At 42.1% G+C, this 15029-nt stretch overlaps 1 protein-coding gene across 1 annotated transcript in view; it reads left to right on the top strand.

Annotated features, from left to right (window-relative positions):
- Nucleotides 1–15029, top strand: part of pof1b (POF1B actin binding protein) — a 121517-nt gene that overhangs the window by 93625 nt on the left and 12863 nt on the right. Inside the window, exons 9-11 of the mRNA XM_073058384.1 lie at nt 1309–1401; nt 2022–2135; nt 7741–7893. Of these exons, the coding sequence (XP_072914485.1) occupies nt 1309–1401; nt 2022–2135; nt 7741–7893 (360 nt within the window). The remainder of the gene's footprint in view (nt 1–1308; nt 1402–2021; nt 2136–7740; nt 7894–15029) is intronic.

Here is a 15029-nt window from a genome sequence, read left to right as displayed (position 1 = left end):
AGGCCTTCTGAAATTCCAAGTTAACAACATCTGCTGACTCTCCTTTGTCTATCTTGACTGTTATTACCTCAAAGAATTCCAGCAGATTTGTTGGGCAAGATTTCCACTTAAGGAAACTATGCAGAGTTTGCCCTACTATATCATGCACCTCCAAGTACTCTGAAACCTTATCCTTAATAATGGAGTCCAACATCCTCCCAGCCACTGAAGTCGGGCTAACTGGCCTACAATTCCCTTTCTTCTGCCTCTGTCCATTTTTAAAGAGTGGAGTGACATTTGCAATTTTCCATTCCTCCGGAACTATTCCAGAATCTATTGATTCTTGAAAGATCATTACTAATGGTCTTTACTAATGCATTATTAATGCATCCACAATCTTTTTGGCTGCCTCTTTTCGAACCCTGAGGTGTAGTTCACCTGGTTCAGCTACTTACCAACCATCAGACCTTGCAGCTTCCCAAACCCCTTAAACTTTCTATTACCAAGCAGCCTAAATAATAGGAACTACACAATAGGATCTCTTGCTGTAAGAGTATTCCAGTGATGTTTTTCACTGAATGTCTACCCAGTCACTTGTGTTTGTTCAAACTAGCATATAGTACTTCTCTGACTAGCAAACAACACAGGAGGAAAAAATCTGGTAATTTCTGCTTCTCTGATTGAATACTGTAGTGGTCAATTGCACCGCTTGATCGACTGTCCCAGCAGATAGTTTTTCTCAGGTCGGCTTTCAATTAGATGTGGGGTTCTCTTTGGGCTCTTTTTGTTCTTGTACAGATTGGAGTAAATGCTTGATGAAAATAGAAAAAGATGGCATTGCTCAGAAGCTCAGGTAGTACCTTTGAATACAGAAACAGTTGATTTTTAGGGATGGCGACCTTTCAAAAAATCTGAGGAAAGGAGTACCTGGCTGAAGGTTTTAAACAGGTTATTTTCCGATTATTAATTCTGTGGTCTCCTACTTGAGTTTGCTATTCATGTTATGCTATAATTATTTTTGTAGTTAAAGTTTTACAAAGGCAGTCTCCTGACCATCATCCTGTTTGCCTTCAGCAGTAGACTGAAGGAAAAGTTTTAGCATTGTAACTTAATAACTTCATAGAAAACCCATGAACAATATTTCCATCTTTGGTAAATTTTCAGTTGTAAAGTGTTTGCTAATCGTCAGCCACAGAGAAATCCTCATTTGTGGGGAGGTCAATAGTTTGATTTTTTGCAGATAGATAATCAAACCTGAAGAAACTTTCTCTTTATTCATTGAATATTATGGATAAGGTGGACTAATATTTTGTGTTGTTGATTTTTCAGATGAGGCATACTGTGGACAAATCATTGCGACTTCTCTTGGCCACCTTCAGCAGTCTACGTGAAGACCTGCTCCATCTGCAAGATGACCTAAGTGTATGTCCAAGAGTTGCAGCAATTTCATTACTAAAGTCAAATAGTTATAACATATAAAGAATTTGACTAGTTTCTTAAACATGTGTAACTGAGAGTGATTAATAAAATAGGTTGGCATGTAAAGGCCAAAATTAAATGTGTAGACTTGGTTCCAAATCATAATTATAATATAGCTTTGTTTTTGCTCAGACTTGTTAAAGTAATGTCAAAGCAGTAAAGGAGGTAAATCAATTGTCTTGCCATTCTTGAATATAGAGGTAACAATTTAGAGAAATACTTGGGGAACTCAGTTGAAAGAAATTAGTTTTGTATTTTTGTATGCTTAAATACAAGTTTCTTTTCCTTCTGTGAATCATACAGAATCTGAGTTACTGCAGAATTAGAATATGAGTCTTGCACATATGGAATCAGCTCCATGAAGTCTGTACTCTTACTGAGCAGGTGCAACATGGAAGAATTCCTAAGCCTTTCTGCTAGTGAAAGTAAAGTTGGCATTCAGATAATTATAACAAACCATTTTACTTTTCTACTTTTGTTTAGCAATTCAAGTTTCATTAGGAATGGAACTGTACATACCAGATTTTAATTTAAATTAGTATCCCCTCCTTTTATTTCTACAGAGACTTGCCACAGACAAGGAAATGCTGGAAAAAGACTTGAGTTTTAAATCGCAGCAAGTGACAGAATACTTAAAGCTCTTGGAGTCTGTACGAGAGAACAACCGACAACTGCAGGTAGACGGTGCTATATCGGTTGTGATTGTAGTTCTCACTTATTATTATTATGTATGAATAAGTAGAGCAGTCTGTTGCCTCAGAGCCGAATCAGCCCAGGTTCCATCCTGATTTCAGGTGCCATTTGTGTAGAGTTTGCATATTCTCCCAGTTTCCTCTGGTGCTCTACTTTCCTCACAAGTCCCAATGACATCTTGCATTTAGGTAGACGAATTACTGGTGAATGGTAAAAGACTTGATGGGCATGTGAGAGGGAATGGGTTACAGGGAAATAACTGTTCCTGGCTTGGTGGTGTGAGTCCTGAGGCTCCTCTACCTTCCTGATGGCAGCAATGAGAAGAGAGACTGTCCTGGGTGGTGGGAGTCCCTGATGATGAATGGTGCTTTCCTGTGACAGCATTTCTTGTAGATGTGTTTAATGGTGGGGAGGACTTTACCTGTGACGGACTGGGCCTTATCTACTACATTCAAAGGCTCAGGACAGTACCCCTGTAGTACCACATGTCCTCTCCACATGTAGTGGAGAGTATACTGACTCGTTACATCACAGCCTGGTATGGAAACGAGTCAGTATACTCTCCACTACACATCTACAGAAGTTTGTCAGAGTTGTGGGTGTCATACTGAAACTTTGCAAACTCCTAAAGAGGTAGAGGTGCTGCCGTGCTTTCTTCATAATTACACTTATTTGATGGGCCCAGGACAGTACCCCTGAAATGATAACACCAAAGAATCTAAAGTTGCTGACCCTCTCCACCTCTGATCCCCCGATGAGGACTGACTCATAGACCTCTGGTTTCCTTCTCCTGAAGTCAATAATCAGCTCCTTGGTCTTGCTGACGTTGAGTAAGAGTTTATTGTTATGGTTCCCACTCCTTCAGAATTTTAATCTCCTTCCTATATGCAGATTTGTTGGGACCTTTGATTTGGCCTACAAGAGTGGTGTTGTCAACATACTTGAATGTGGCATTAATGCTTAGTCACACTGTCATAAGGTTAACATGGGTAGAGCAGGGGGCTAAGCGCACAGCCTTGTGGTGCACCTGTGCTGATGGAGATCATGGAGGAGATGTTGTTGCCAATCCGAACTGACTGGGGTCTGCAAGTGAGGAAATCGAGAATCCAATTGCACAAGGGGGTATTGAGGCCAAGGTCTTGGAACTTATTGATCAATTTTAAGGGTATGATGGCATTGAAAGCCAAGCTGTAGTGAATAAAGAACATCCTGACGTATGCATCTTTGCTGTCCAGATGTACCAGGGTTGGATCAAGAGCCAACGAGATGGCATCTGCTGTGGACCTGTTGCTCCAGTAGGCAAACTGGAGTGGATCCAGTTCACTTCTCAGGCAGGAGTTGATGTGTTTCATCACCATTCTCTCAAATCACTTCATCACTGTGGATGTAAGTGCTACTGGGCGATGATCATTGAGGCAGGTCACTGCATTCTGTGGCACGCTGTCATTGAAGCCTGCTTGATACAAGTGGGTACCTCAGACTGCTGAGGTCAGAGATTAAGGATCTCAGGAAACACTCTAGCTGGTTGATCAGGACAGGTCTTTAGCATTTGACCAAGTACCCTGTCTGGACTGGATACTTTTTATCCATTCACCCTCCTGAAGGCTGTTTGCATGTTGGCCTCAGAGACTGGATATCATAGGATCATCAGTTGCTGTGGGAGTTTGTGATGGGTTCTTCCAAGTTTTGAAGGTCAAAGTGAGCATAGAAGGCATTGAGCTCACCTGGAAGCGAAGTCCTGTATTCGCTCTATGTCAGTTGTTTTATCTTTATTAGAGACTAGACAACGGGGTGACCCTTTGGGGCACTCTTTGAGAGAATGGTGGTGCAGTCTGATGTGACCAGAATGAACATTAAGTTTTCCTGAATGCTTTTGGTATCACTTTGCTTTGGAAATTGAAGAAGAAAACCTGAGTTTATTAAAGAAGAACGACACGTAGCAAGACGAATATAGCTCATCCTCGTTAAATGAAGGACACTTTTGATGGCATCATTACTGGTTGATCTGCCACCCTTGTGCCTCTCATTGTCATTCTGAAGATGTGCAGTCCTTTCATCCGCCATCTCATCTCTTCTGCTGTTTATTCTTTGTCTCTGATCCTGGAGATGTGCATTTCTCAGCTCCTTTGTCTCTTCAGCTCTCCTCCTCCTGTGCCTGTTTTTGTCATTCTGGAGACATGCAGCCCTTTCATCCCCCATCTCTTCATCTCTTCTTTGTCTCTGATCCCTGAGATGTGCATTTCTCAGCTCTTCTGTCTCTTCCTCTCTCCTCTTTCTATGCCAGGTGTTGTCATTCTGGAGACGTGCATGCCTCTCCTCCTGTCTCTTCTTGTCCTGACTCTTTGATCCTGGAGTTGTGCAGCCCTGGTCTCATTCGATTCTCCCTCTCCTTGCCGCTTCCTGAAGACGTTTGGTGTCATTTCTTGACCATAATGTCCCCCTTCTCTTTCCACGTGGCATAATTAGGCTGACCATATTTTTCTGTACAGAAGATAGGAAGCAGTAACACCAAAGCCTCCAGGATGCTGATTATTCTTGATGATGTGGTTGGCGCTTTCCTAAATGGATGTGATGTAGTCACCGCTGTCCTTTGACTGCAGCAAAGGGTTTGATGGTGTCTCGAAGTACATAATTACAATAAGATTTACCGTAGATTCCGGACTACAGAGCGCACCTGATTAAAAGCCGCTGGCTCTAATTTTAGAAATAAAATCAATTTCTTAATTGTACAGGCCGCACCGGATTTTCGGCCGCAGGTGTCCCACGTTGTAATATGAGATATTTACACAGAAAGATATTACACGTGAGGATTTTTTAACTTTTAATTAAATCCATATGGTAACAAAAACAAATACATATTGCAAATGCTTTTTTTCGAACCGTGCCCGTAACGCGGCTACTTTTAAATATACGTTGCGTATACTTCTTTACTGAACAACATTCCAATATCTCCTAACGACTGGTAAAAAATATATATACTGCAGCCTACCAGGAAAAGTTATTGATCGCCTTTAACTTAAAAGCAGCGTTCGCTCAGATCCAAAGCCGCTCGCGTAATGCCGCTCCCCCCCGCCGTCCCGTTTATCGCAAACTGGCATTTTTCCCACAAGACGCGGCGAAACTGGGTGTGACGTCATAGCATCCCGCGATGTAGTACAGAAAACAAATATAGTTAAAACTCTTCTAACTTTAACTAGAAAATGAATTACTAAGCGAAAATATTATAAACTAAGTAACTGCCATAAAGGCAGCACAATGCTTTTCTTCGAGTGTTTTCCATGTTGATGAGGGTGAGTACAAATGACTGATTTACAATAATTTAATTGTGAAAGTGCGCTTGATTTATCGTACAATTTCATTGGACCTCTGTGAACTACTCATCAATTTTATTGGTCTACTGTTATGAGGCAAAATGTTTACGAGGCGGCATGAAAAAAATCATGTATTAGCCGCTCCGTTTTAAAGGCCGCAAAGTTCAAAGCTGTTCAAAATGTGGGAAAAAAGTAGCGGCTTAAAATCCGGAATCTACGGTAATTATCTCTTATTGATGGGTGGCAGTTAGATCTGTCCCAATCCTGCACATGCTGATGGTGGTTAGCAGAATGTGACTGCTCGAAATAGACCTGCCCTGCCCTTTTGCTCTACTTGGTGTCGCTGCTGTGAGCATCGTGAGTCGCTTCTGAGGCTGGCCATGCGCATGCGTCATGGTGTCACGTCGCGGTTTCCATCATGGCTGACATTTGCTCTTGGGTGAGAGCGGGGCTGTTGATTTTGGCAAGTGAGCAATTTTATACAAATATATAACACAGAACTTTGCCTGTATTCTGTAAGTTAGCACATTTTAAGTCGATTTAGCCAAAAATAGTGCCGCTGTAATGCACCGTTTACGCTAATTGGAGGTCACAAACAGAGCATGGAAGTTTTAGTAATATATAGATGACAGTATTCAAACCCTGCCATAGGAGTCAAGCATCCTTCATTGATTCAAGTTTAATTTGGAATTGCCATTTCACCCGTGAGGTGGCTTTCTGGAGATCATACCTGGACCTCTTGTAACTTTCTTGGTCACCAGACTTGAACACCTCTGATCTGGCCCTCAGCAGATTGTGGATCTCATGGTTCATCCAGGGCTTCTGGTTGGGGAAGACTCAATGGTTTTGTGGCGACACGCTAATCTACTGCTGTTTTAATAAAGTTCATTACAACCAATCTGTGGTCATTCAGATCCACAGATGAGTCCTTGCAGCAATTCTGTAGCCGTTCCTCGGCCTCTTACAGCCACTTCTTTGTTGTACTAATCTCTGGAGCTTTGCTTTTTAGCCTGTGTCTGCATGCAGGTAGGAGAAGGACAGCCAAGTGATCCATTGTACTGAAATGCGGTCTGGGCATGGAAATATAGGCGGTCCTTATCTTCATATAACAGTGGTCTAGTGTGTTGGGACCTCTTGTGCTACAGTTTATATGCTGATGTTAATTGGGCAGGGATTTCTACAAACAAGCACAGCTGTTTGCAGAATCTGATGCATTTATGTCTACATTGTGGTATGAACATGGTGCACATTCTTAATGTCATCAGCTGTTCTGTTGGAAATGTTTACTTACAATAATAGGAGTGTGCAGAAATCTGTTCAGATATGCAATGGGTTGGCTGCTAATGTCAGACAAAATAAAACTTTGAAGTTATTGCATTCTATATTTCATCTATTGATCTATTACAAATTGTATTAAAGCTTTTGTGATATGCCACAAACCTTTTAATACAGGCTTAGGGGCATCAATAACAGATGATTCTACATGTCAGCCAAAGCCTGCTATGGAGTCTGTTTCTAAAATTTAACTTGTACATATAATTTATGATGTATGAGATACTGAACTTGCAAAATATTATCTATTTATCCAATTCATGACTTCTGGAAAGTATTCTTTCAATGAGTGGAAATGCCTTTTCTTTCCATCCTTGTGAAGAGATTTAAGACGTTATCAGTACTCAATAATCAACCCTGCTGTGAAAATCACTTTTACTCTCAGTCAGTGGCACAGAGTGACTGCAGCATGTACCATGTGCAGAATACACTGCATTTACTCACCTATGCCACGTCGGGGATGTGTGACCTCGACCACCAAAAGGAACAAGGGCAGCAAGAACATGGGAATACCACCACCTGCAGGTTCTCTTCCAAGTTGCACTGGAAATTGTATCACCAGCCCTTTAGCACTAGGTCTAAATCTTGTAAGTTCCTACACAAACAGCATTGTGGGAATAACTTAACTGGAACTGCTGTAGTTCAAGCAGACACTGTCCCTCCACCGTGTCAGTGGAAGTTAGGAGTGTGTAGTATTGTAAATATTGGCCTTTGGTGACAAGAAAGCTGGACACTTTTAAAGGTTTCATAAAGTGTTTATTTTGACATGCACAACTACATCAATGGTTTTCACATTAAAATTTATTATGCACAGATTAATGATTCCAATGGAAATTGTTAGATTAGTTGACAATATGCCTTATTGGAAAACTACAGAAGTTAGATAGAACAATGGAAAGTGATTTGAAATGGGCATAACCCTCTTTGTAATTTTCTTTTCCTTCAGAGTGCCATAAAGGAGAGTGGTTCAAGCAACCGATCCCTTGAGGATTTGATCTTGTCTCTGAGGAACTCGGAGGCTGATAAACAATTCCGCGTGAAAGAGTTGGAATGCAGCAAAAAAGCACTGGAACAGGAAAACGAGCTACTTCGGCAACAGGTAAAGATAAAGACCATCTCTACACAACAATATGTAAATATTTTTCTAGAAGTTAGAGTTTAATGAGGTTGCCAGAGCAAACCAGAGATAGTGAAACTAACCTCTTTGAGTCTCCATTGACCTGATCATTCCCAGGGCTTACATGGCGCATCTGGATATTATAAATCTTCAGTCTGGAACCTGATGTGAGTGCTAAGCCAATGACCTGCTACTACTGGTAAAGAGTGGGGATGTCAGTCAATGTCATGGCTCAGATTTACTTATTTTCTTTTTGGCGATGATTGTGGGGAATTAAGGGACAGGTTAGGTTTAGGGACGGATGAGGGGAAATTGGAGGTCGGAGCAGCAAATACACACAGTCTGTTCAACTATGTCGATTGTTTATTCATTTCCGTAGATGCTGGCTGACCTGAGTATTTTGTGTGTTACTTTGGATTCCCAGCATCTGCAGAATCTCATGCGTTTATGATTTGCGCTCCACTGCAAAGTCTCTTTGAGGGACGACTACCCTGAAGATATTTAAATCTTCTCTTGAGATCCTCTCTCTCCGTTCACCTTCTGTGATCTCTGCTGCTCTTCAACTCTTCAACCATGTACTCGCCAAGCCTCACTACCACAGCCGTGGTCTCTTGCATCTTCTCCTCACCTGCCTATCACCTCTCCCGGTGCCCCTCCTTCTTCCCTTTTTTTCCATGGTCCACTCTCCTGTCTGATTCCTTCTTCTCCAGTCCTTTACCTTTCTCACCCGCTTGGCTTCACCTATCAGCTTCTAGCTAGTCCTCCTATCCCTTCCCACCACCTTTTTATCCTGGTGTATTCCTCCTTCTTTTCCTGTCCCAAAGAAGGGTCTTGGCATGAAACGTAGACTGTTTATTCATTTCCATAGATGCTGCCTGACCTGCTGAGTTCCTGCAGCATTTTGTGTGTGTTGCTGTGGATTTCCAGCATCTGCAAAGCCTCGTGTATGTGAAGAGTCTGGGCAGCTGTTCAGGTTCGGAATCCTGGCCGCAGTATCTGTGGGTGAAGGTCAGCGATCCTTGACGTTGGGTGGACAGGCGATGAGACCAACAAGTCCCGGGTCTTGGAGGTCTGTGTGGGTGGGAGTCATGGGGGCCAGTGATTCTCCCAGGTCACTGGGGTTGTTGATCTTGTTACGTACCCTGTAACTGGGTCACTTACCAGCAAAGATAGAGAAGTCCGTTGAAGCCTGACGGTACTATTTTTTAACAGTATTTATTGATAAAAAGACACAAAATAATATCAATGCAAACATACAGATAATATACTTCATCAATACTAACTCTAAAAGCGCGGGTATAATAATAATAAGAAATAGCTCTATCGTTGTCTAGGGGATAATGTATTGTCCAATGGAAATATAAAAGTCACTGTAGTTCATTCAAGCTGCAGCTTTTTGGGTTTAAGAGAGACGGTTTTAAACTTGCCCAGGTCTTTTATGATGCCAGTCCTTTGAGTCGGGGGAGTTGATTTCCCCGTTGCTAGCTAAAAGCTGTTTTCCGTGGTTCCAGCCACCAGTCCCAAGCAATGGAACTGAACGCACATGGCCTCCTTCAAATGGCTTCCCGCTATTACGGGATCGCTAGCGTTTCTTCTGGTTGGTCTGAGGGGCTGTTCCTACAGACCCTCTTTTATCCTGACCCGCAGGGTCGTAGATGTCAATCAGGTTGGGGTGATGCAATCTCTTTCTCACCCAGCCCACTTTGCCTGAGGGCGTTCACGTAGCATAGCATCTTAATCCACAAATGTGTCTCCAAGAGACAATGGCCATGTCTCGTAGCTTTACATCGCCGGGGAACGAGGCATTCTACACGTAGCTGAGCGAAGGGCGCTGAGTAGGCTACGGTCAATTATGGAAAACTCTGAACATCCTCTACATAGCACCATCCAGAGACAGAGAAGCAGTTTCAGCGACAGGTTACTATCGATGCAATGCTCCTCAGACAGGATGAAGAGGTCAATACTCCCCAATGCCATTAGGCTTTACAATTCTACCGCCAGGACTTAAGAACTTTTTAAAAGCTATTATTAATGCTTTTTGAGATAGTGATTTAGATGCATATCATATTTTTTACTGAGTTAAGTATTGTATGTAATTAGTTTTGCTACAACAAGTGTATGGGACATTGGAAAAAAAAGTTGAATTTCCCCATGGGGATGAATAAAGTATCTATCTATCTATCTATCTATCTATCATTTCCTGGGTCCCCTGACCCAACCCAATAGTGATCTTGCGATTCTCACAAAGGAGGGGGCTGCAGGCATAACAATCTGTGCGAGTCTGGGAAACCGAAGACTGAGGGTTGATGAGGTTTAGTCCCATAGGTCAAATCAGTGATCAGTGAGTCCTGAAGTTGAAACCTAGAGGTCAGTGAAGTCCAAAGTTGGAGGCCTGCTATCTGTGAATCTGAAAGGACTGAAGGGACAGAGGAGGCTTGTCCTGGGGTTGTGTATGAATGGGGGTGTGTGTGTGTGTGTGTGTGTGTGGGAACTGGATTTGTTTTGTTTTTGCTTGTTTGTTCTGCTGAATGGTGTGGGCATGCTCCATTGGCAACAAATATGTAGTGATACTTGCGAGATGCCCACAGCACAGCTTTGGGTGTGTTGCTTGTAAACACGCATGATGCATTTCACTAAGTTTTGATGTACATATAAATCTGCTACCATGGTTGAACCCTCCTTGTGAGAACTTGTTGAACACTGAAATGGTTTAACATCCAGTTTTGCCATGCCCCAGGCTGAAAAGGTTGTCAAGCAACTTGAACAATTTGCTTAATAGCTTGAATGCAAGAAATATTCAAAACTAATTAAAAAATATTTGAAGTCATTCAAGCACTTAAGTTAAATAGAGCACAGAACACACAGCACTGGAACAGAACCCTCCAGTCCACAATGTTGTGTTGAACCTATTAAATCAGTAATCAAATGACCAAACAAACTGATCCACTCAGCCTGCACAATGTCCATATCCTTCCATATTCCTCACATTCATAGGTCTTTCAAAGTGTCTCTTGAAAGTCTGTAATGTTTCTGCCTCTACAGCCACCCGAGAGTTTTTATAAACCTACAACACAACTTTCTGCTTTTTGAACTCAGTGCCACAACTACTAAAGGCAAGCATGCCATACATATGCCGCCTTATCCACTCTGTCAAGCTTTCAGGGAGCTATGGTCTTAAGACCCCAAGATCCCTCTGCTCATCAATGCTGTTAAGGATTGTGCCATATCTGTGTACTTTCTTTTCACATTTTGCCCTACCAAAAGGGAATAGCATTTTTAATGGAGATGGGGCAAAGAAATATAGTCAAGATAGCCATGTGCATCAGTAGGTTTATAAAAGATGTTGATGGACAGGTTGTCTCCAGAGACTGAGGAAGGGGAGAGAGGTGTCAGAAATGGACCAAGTGAATTTAAGGGTAAGGTGGAAGTTGGAGGCAAAGTTGACGAAATTGATGAACTCACCAATGCAGTCGTCAGTGTAGCGGAGGAAGAGTTTGGGAGCACTCGCATTGTATACATATTTATTATTTATTTTTTATACACGTACATTACCAATGTTTACAAATACACTTATTGTCTATTTTCTCAAATAGACAAACCAAATTCAGTATGCACATTAAAGTTATAAAGATTAGAGCACCATACTATTAAAATTAGACTGTGGATTAATATGATTAGTAATAAAAGTTGATAAAATTTTTGGTCAAATGCTTTAGCTGCAGTGAGGCAGTGATTGTTGCTGGTGCATTCATTGGTTGTTAAATGAACAGCTCAGAAAAGCAAATTTTGACACTTTCCTCCCCATCTCCCGAGTTACTTGGAAAGGAACAACAATTATTTCATTATGGGGGGGAAAAAACTGCTTGTTAATGACATTTTCATCTTTTTTTAGTTTTGTTTTGTGTCATAAGATATTATTTTATTTCATAAAGTAGTGTTGATGTTAACATCCATTCCTAATCTATAAGAGCGTTAACAGCAGCCAACTGGAGTTCAGAACCAAAAATAAAGGTGTCTTCGCCCAGATCAAAGAGAGCTTTAAAAATCAGCACATTGTAGCCATTTTCTTGGAGCTTGAATAGCGGTTATTTGGAGTGCGGAGGTGAAAAGTAACTGTCTTCACCCTGGTCAGGACACAGCTTTAAAATTCAGTGCTTCGTAGCCGTTTTTTTCCGGAGCTTGAATAGCAGCCAGTTGGAGTTTGGTATTCATTAGCAAGGTCAAATAAAAATAAGGTGGGGCAAGTGGAATAGCCATTGTTGGGGAGTCTTTTAGCTTGGCTCAACAAGCTTAGGCATGAGTGACGTAAGTAAGCTTTCTCTTGCTCGTTCTTCAACTGTAAGTATATAGTTAGGGCAGTAAGAATAGCTCCAGGGCCCATGTTTTGTGTGAGAGGTGGGAATTCTGGGAGACCTCCAGCCTCCTGGATAACCACATCTGCACCAGGTGCACCAAGCTACAGCTCGTCAGAGAGCGTGTTAAAGAACTGGAGCTGCAGTTTAATAATCTTCGGCTCATACAGGAAACAAAAAGATGGATGGGAGGTCCAGAGAGATATTTACCCCAGGTTGCAGGAGGCAGGTGAATGGGTGAGTGTTAGGAGAGGGAAGGGTAATAGGTGTCTGGCACAGTTGTACCCCTGTGGCCATTCTGAGTCTGGTGCTGTGGCTCAGTAAGGAAGGGGTCAGAGAGTAGGAATGCAGTGGTAATCAGAGATGCCATTGTGAAAGGAGTAGACAGGAGAGTCTGTGGACGTGATAGAGAGACCCAGATGCTAGCTGTTACCTCCCAAGTGCCTGGGGTAGGGACGTCTCTGATTATGTCCACGACAATCTAAAGGGGGAGGATGAACAGCCTTGGTATATGTGGTATGAATGACACAGGAAGGAAAAGAGAAGAGGTCCTAAAGAAAGAATTTAGAGATCTAGGTAGATAGCTGGAAAAACATGACCTCCAGAGTAACAACCCCTTGGATTGCTGCCGGTGCCAGTGAGGACAAGAATAGGATGATTTTGCCGATGAATGCATGGTTGAGGAACAGGGTTTCAGATTTCTAGATCATTGGGGTCCCTTCTGGGGAAGGTATGTCCTGTACAAAAGGGTCGGGCCACACCTGAACCCAAGGGGGATTAATATCCTTGCGGGCAGGTTTGCTAGAGCTTTGGGTAAGGGTTTAAACTAAATTGGCAGGGGATGGGAACCAGAGTGATGGGACTGAGGACAGGGATGTTGGTTTACAAGCAGAGGTAGTGTGTAATGAGGCTTTATGAGCTAGGCGATCAGGCAAAATTAGTCAATGAAATGGGTTGCAATGTAAAAGAGAGACAAAATTGAAAAGGGTTTCAAATACAGGACTGAAGGTGTTATATTTGAATGTACGTAGTATACTAAAGGTAGATGATATTGTAGTGCAGTTAATGATTGACAGGTATAATGCTGTGAGTATCACAGAGTCGTAGCTGAAAGATTTGTAGTTGGGAGCTGAACATACAAGGATACACCTAGTTTTGAAAGGACAGGCAGTTGGACAGAGGTGTTGGGTGGCTCTGTTGGTTTTTAAAAAAAAATCTAATGCTTAGAAAGAGGTGACTTTGAATCAGCAGATGTAGAAACCTTGCGGGTAGAGTCAAGAGACTGCAAGGATGAGAGTTATTTACAGGACTCCGAACAGTTGTCAAGACATGGTCTACAAATTGCAGTGGGATATAGAAAAAGCATGTCTAAAAGGTAATGTTACATTAGTCACAAGGGATTTCAATATGCAGGTAGGCTGGGAAAATTAAATTGATGCTAGATCCCCAGAGAGAATTTGTGGAATGCCTCCAAGATGGCTTTCTGGAGTACCTTGTGGTTCAGCCCACTAGCGGATCAATGATTCTGGATTGGGTGTTGTGAAATGGACCAGATATGATAAAGAAGCTTAAGGTAAAGGAATCTTGAGGAAGAGTGATCAGAATATGATAGAATTCACCCTGCAATTTGACAGGGAGTAGCTAAAGTCAGATGTGTTAGTATTATAGCAGAGTAAAGGAAATTACAGAGAAATGAGGAGGAGCTGGGCAAAGTTGATTTGAAGGGGACACTAGCAAGGTTGATGGCAGAACAGCAATGGTTGGAGTTTCTGGGAGCAATTAGGAATGAACTGGATAGATACATCCCAAAGAAATATGGACATAAGCTAGCCAATAATATCAAAAATGATACCAAAAGTTTTTTCCCAGATACATAAAGAGTATAAGAGAGGTGAGAGTAGATATTGGACCACTGGAAAATGACACTAGAGAGATAGTAATGGGGGACAGGGAAATAGCAGATGAACTGAATAAGTACTTTGCTTCAGACTTCACTGTGGAAGACACTAGCAGTATGCCGGAATTTCAACAGTATCAAGGGGCAGAAGTGAGTACAGTTTGCTATTACTGTGGAGATGGGGCTTGTGAAACTGAAAGGTCTATAGGTCAATAAGTTGCCTGGATGATGGACTTCACTACAGGCTTCCAAAAGAGCGAGGTGAGAAGATTGTGGAGGTATTAGTAATGATCTGTCAATAGTTTCTGGCATAGTTTCTGAGGACTGGAAAGTACAAGTGTCGCTCCTCTCATCAAGAAGGGAGGGAAAAAAGGAAATTGCAGGCCAGTTAGCCTGGTTGGGAAGATTGTTAAGGTTGTGGTTTGGGGGCACAAGGAGGCATATGACATAAGGCCAAATGCAGGATTTATCTTGTCTGACAAATCTGCTGGAATTCTTTGAAGAGATAACAAGCAGGATAGACAAAAGAGAATTGTAGATGTTGTGTACTTGGATTTTCAGGCAGCTTTTGACAAGGTGCTGCACATGAGGCTGCTAAACAAGATAAGAGCCTATGATGTTACAGGAAAGTTGTGAGCATGGATAGAGCATTGGCTGATTGACAGAATGCAAAGAGTTGGAATAAAGTAATCCTTTTCGTTTTGGCTGCTGGTGACACAGGTGTGTGTTCGGACCACATTTTATGTTGTATGTCAACGAGTTGGAGAACTGAATTGATGGCTTTGTGACCAAGTTTGTGGATGATAGAATGATAGGTGGAGGGCAGGTAGTGTTGAGAAAGCAGAGAGGCTACAGAAGAAGTCAGACAG

The sequence above is a fragment of the Hemitrygon akajei genome, chromosome 10 (genome assembly GCF_048418815.1).
Source record: "Hemitrygon akajei chromosome 10, sHemAka1.3, whole genome shotgun sequence".
NCBI classification, from domain to species: Eukaryota; Metazoa; Chordata; class Chondrichthyes; order Myliobatiformes; family Dasyatidae; genus Hemitrygon; species Hemitrygon akajei.
This window is presented reverse-complemented; position numbering and strand designations above follow the sequence as displayed.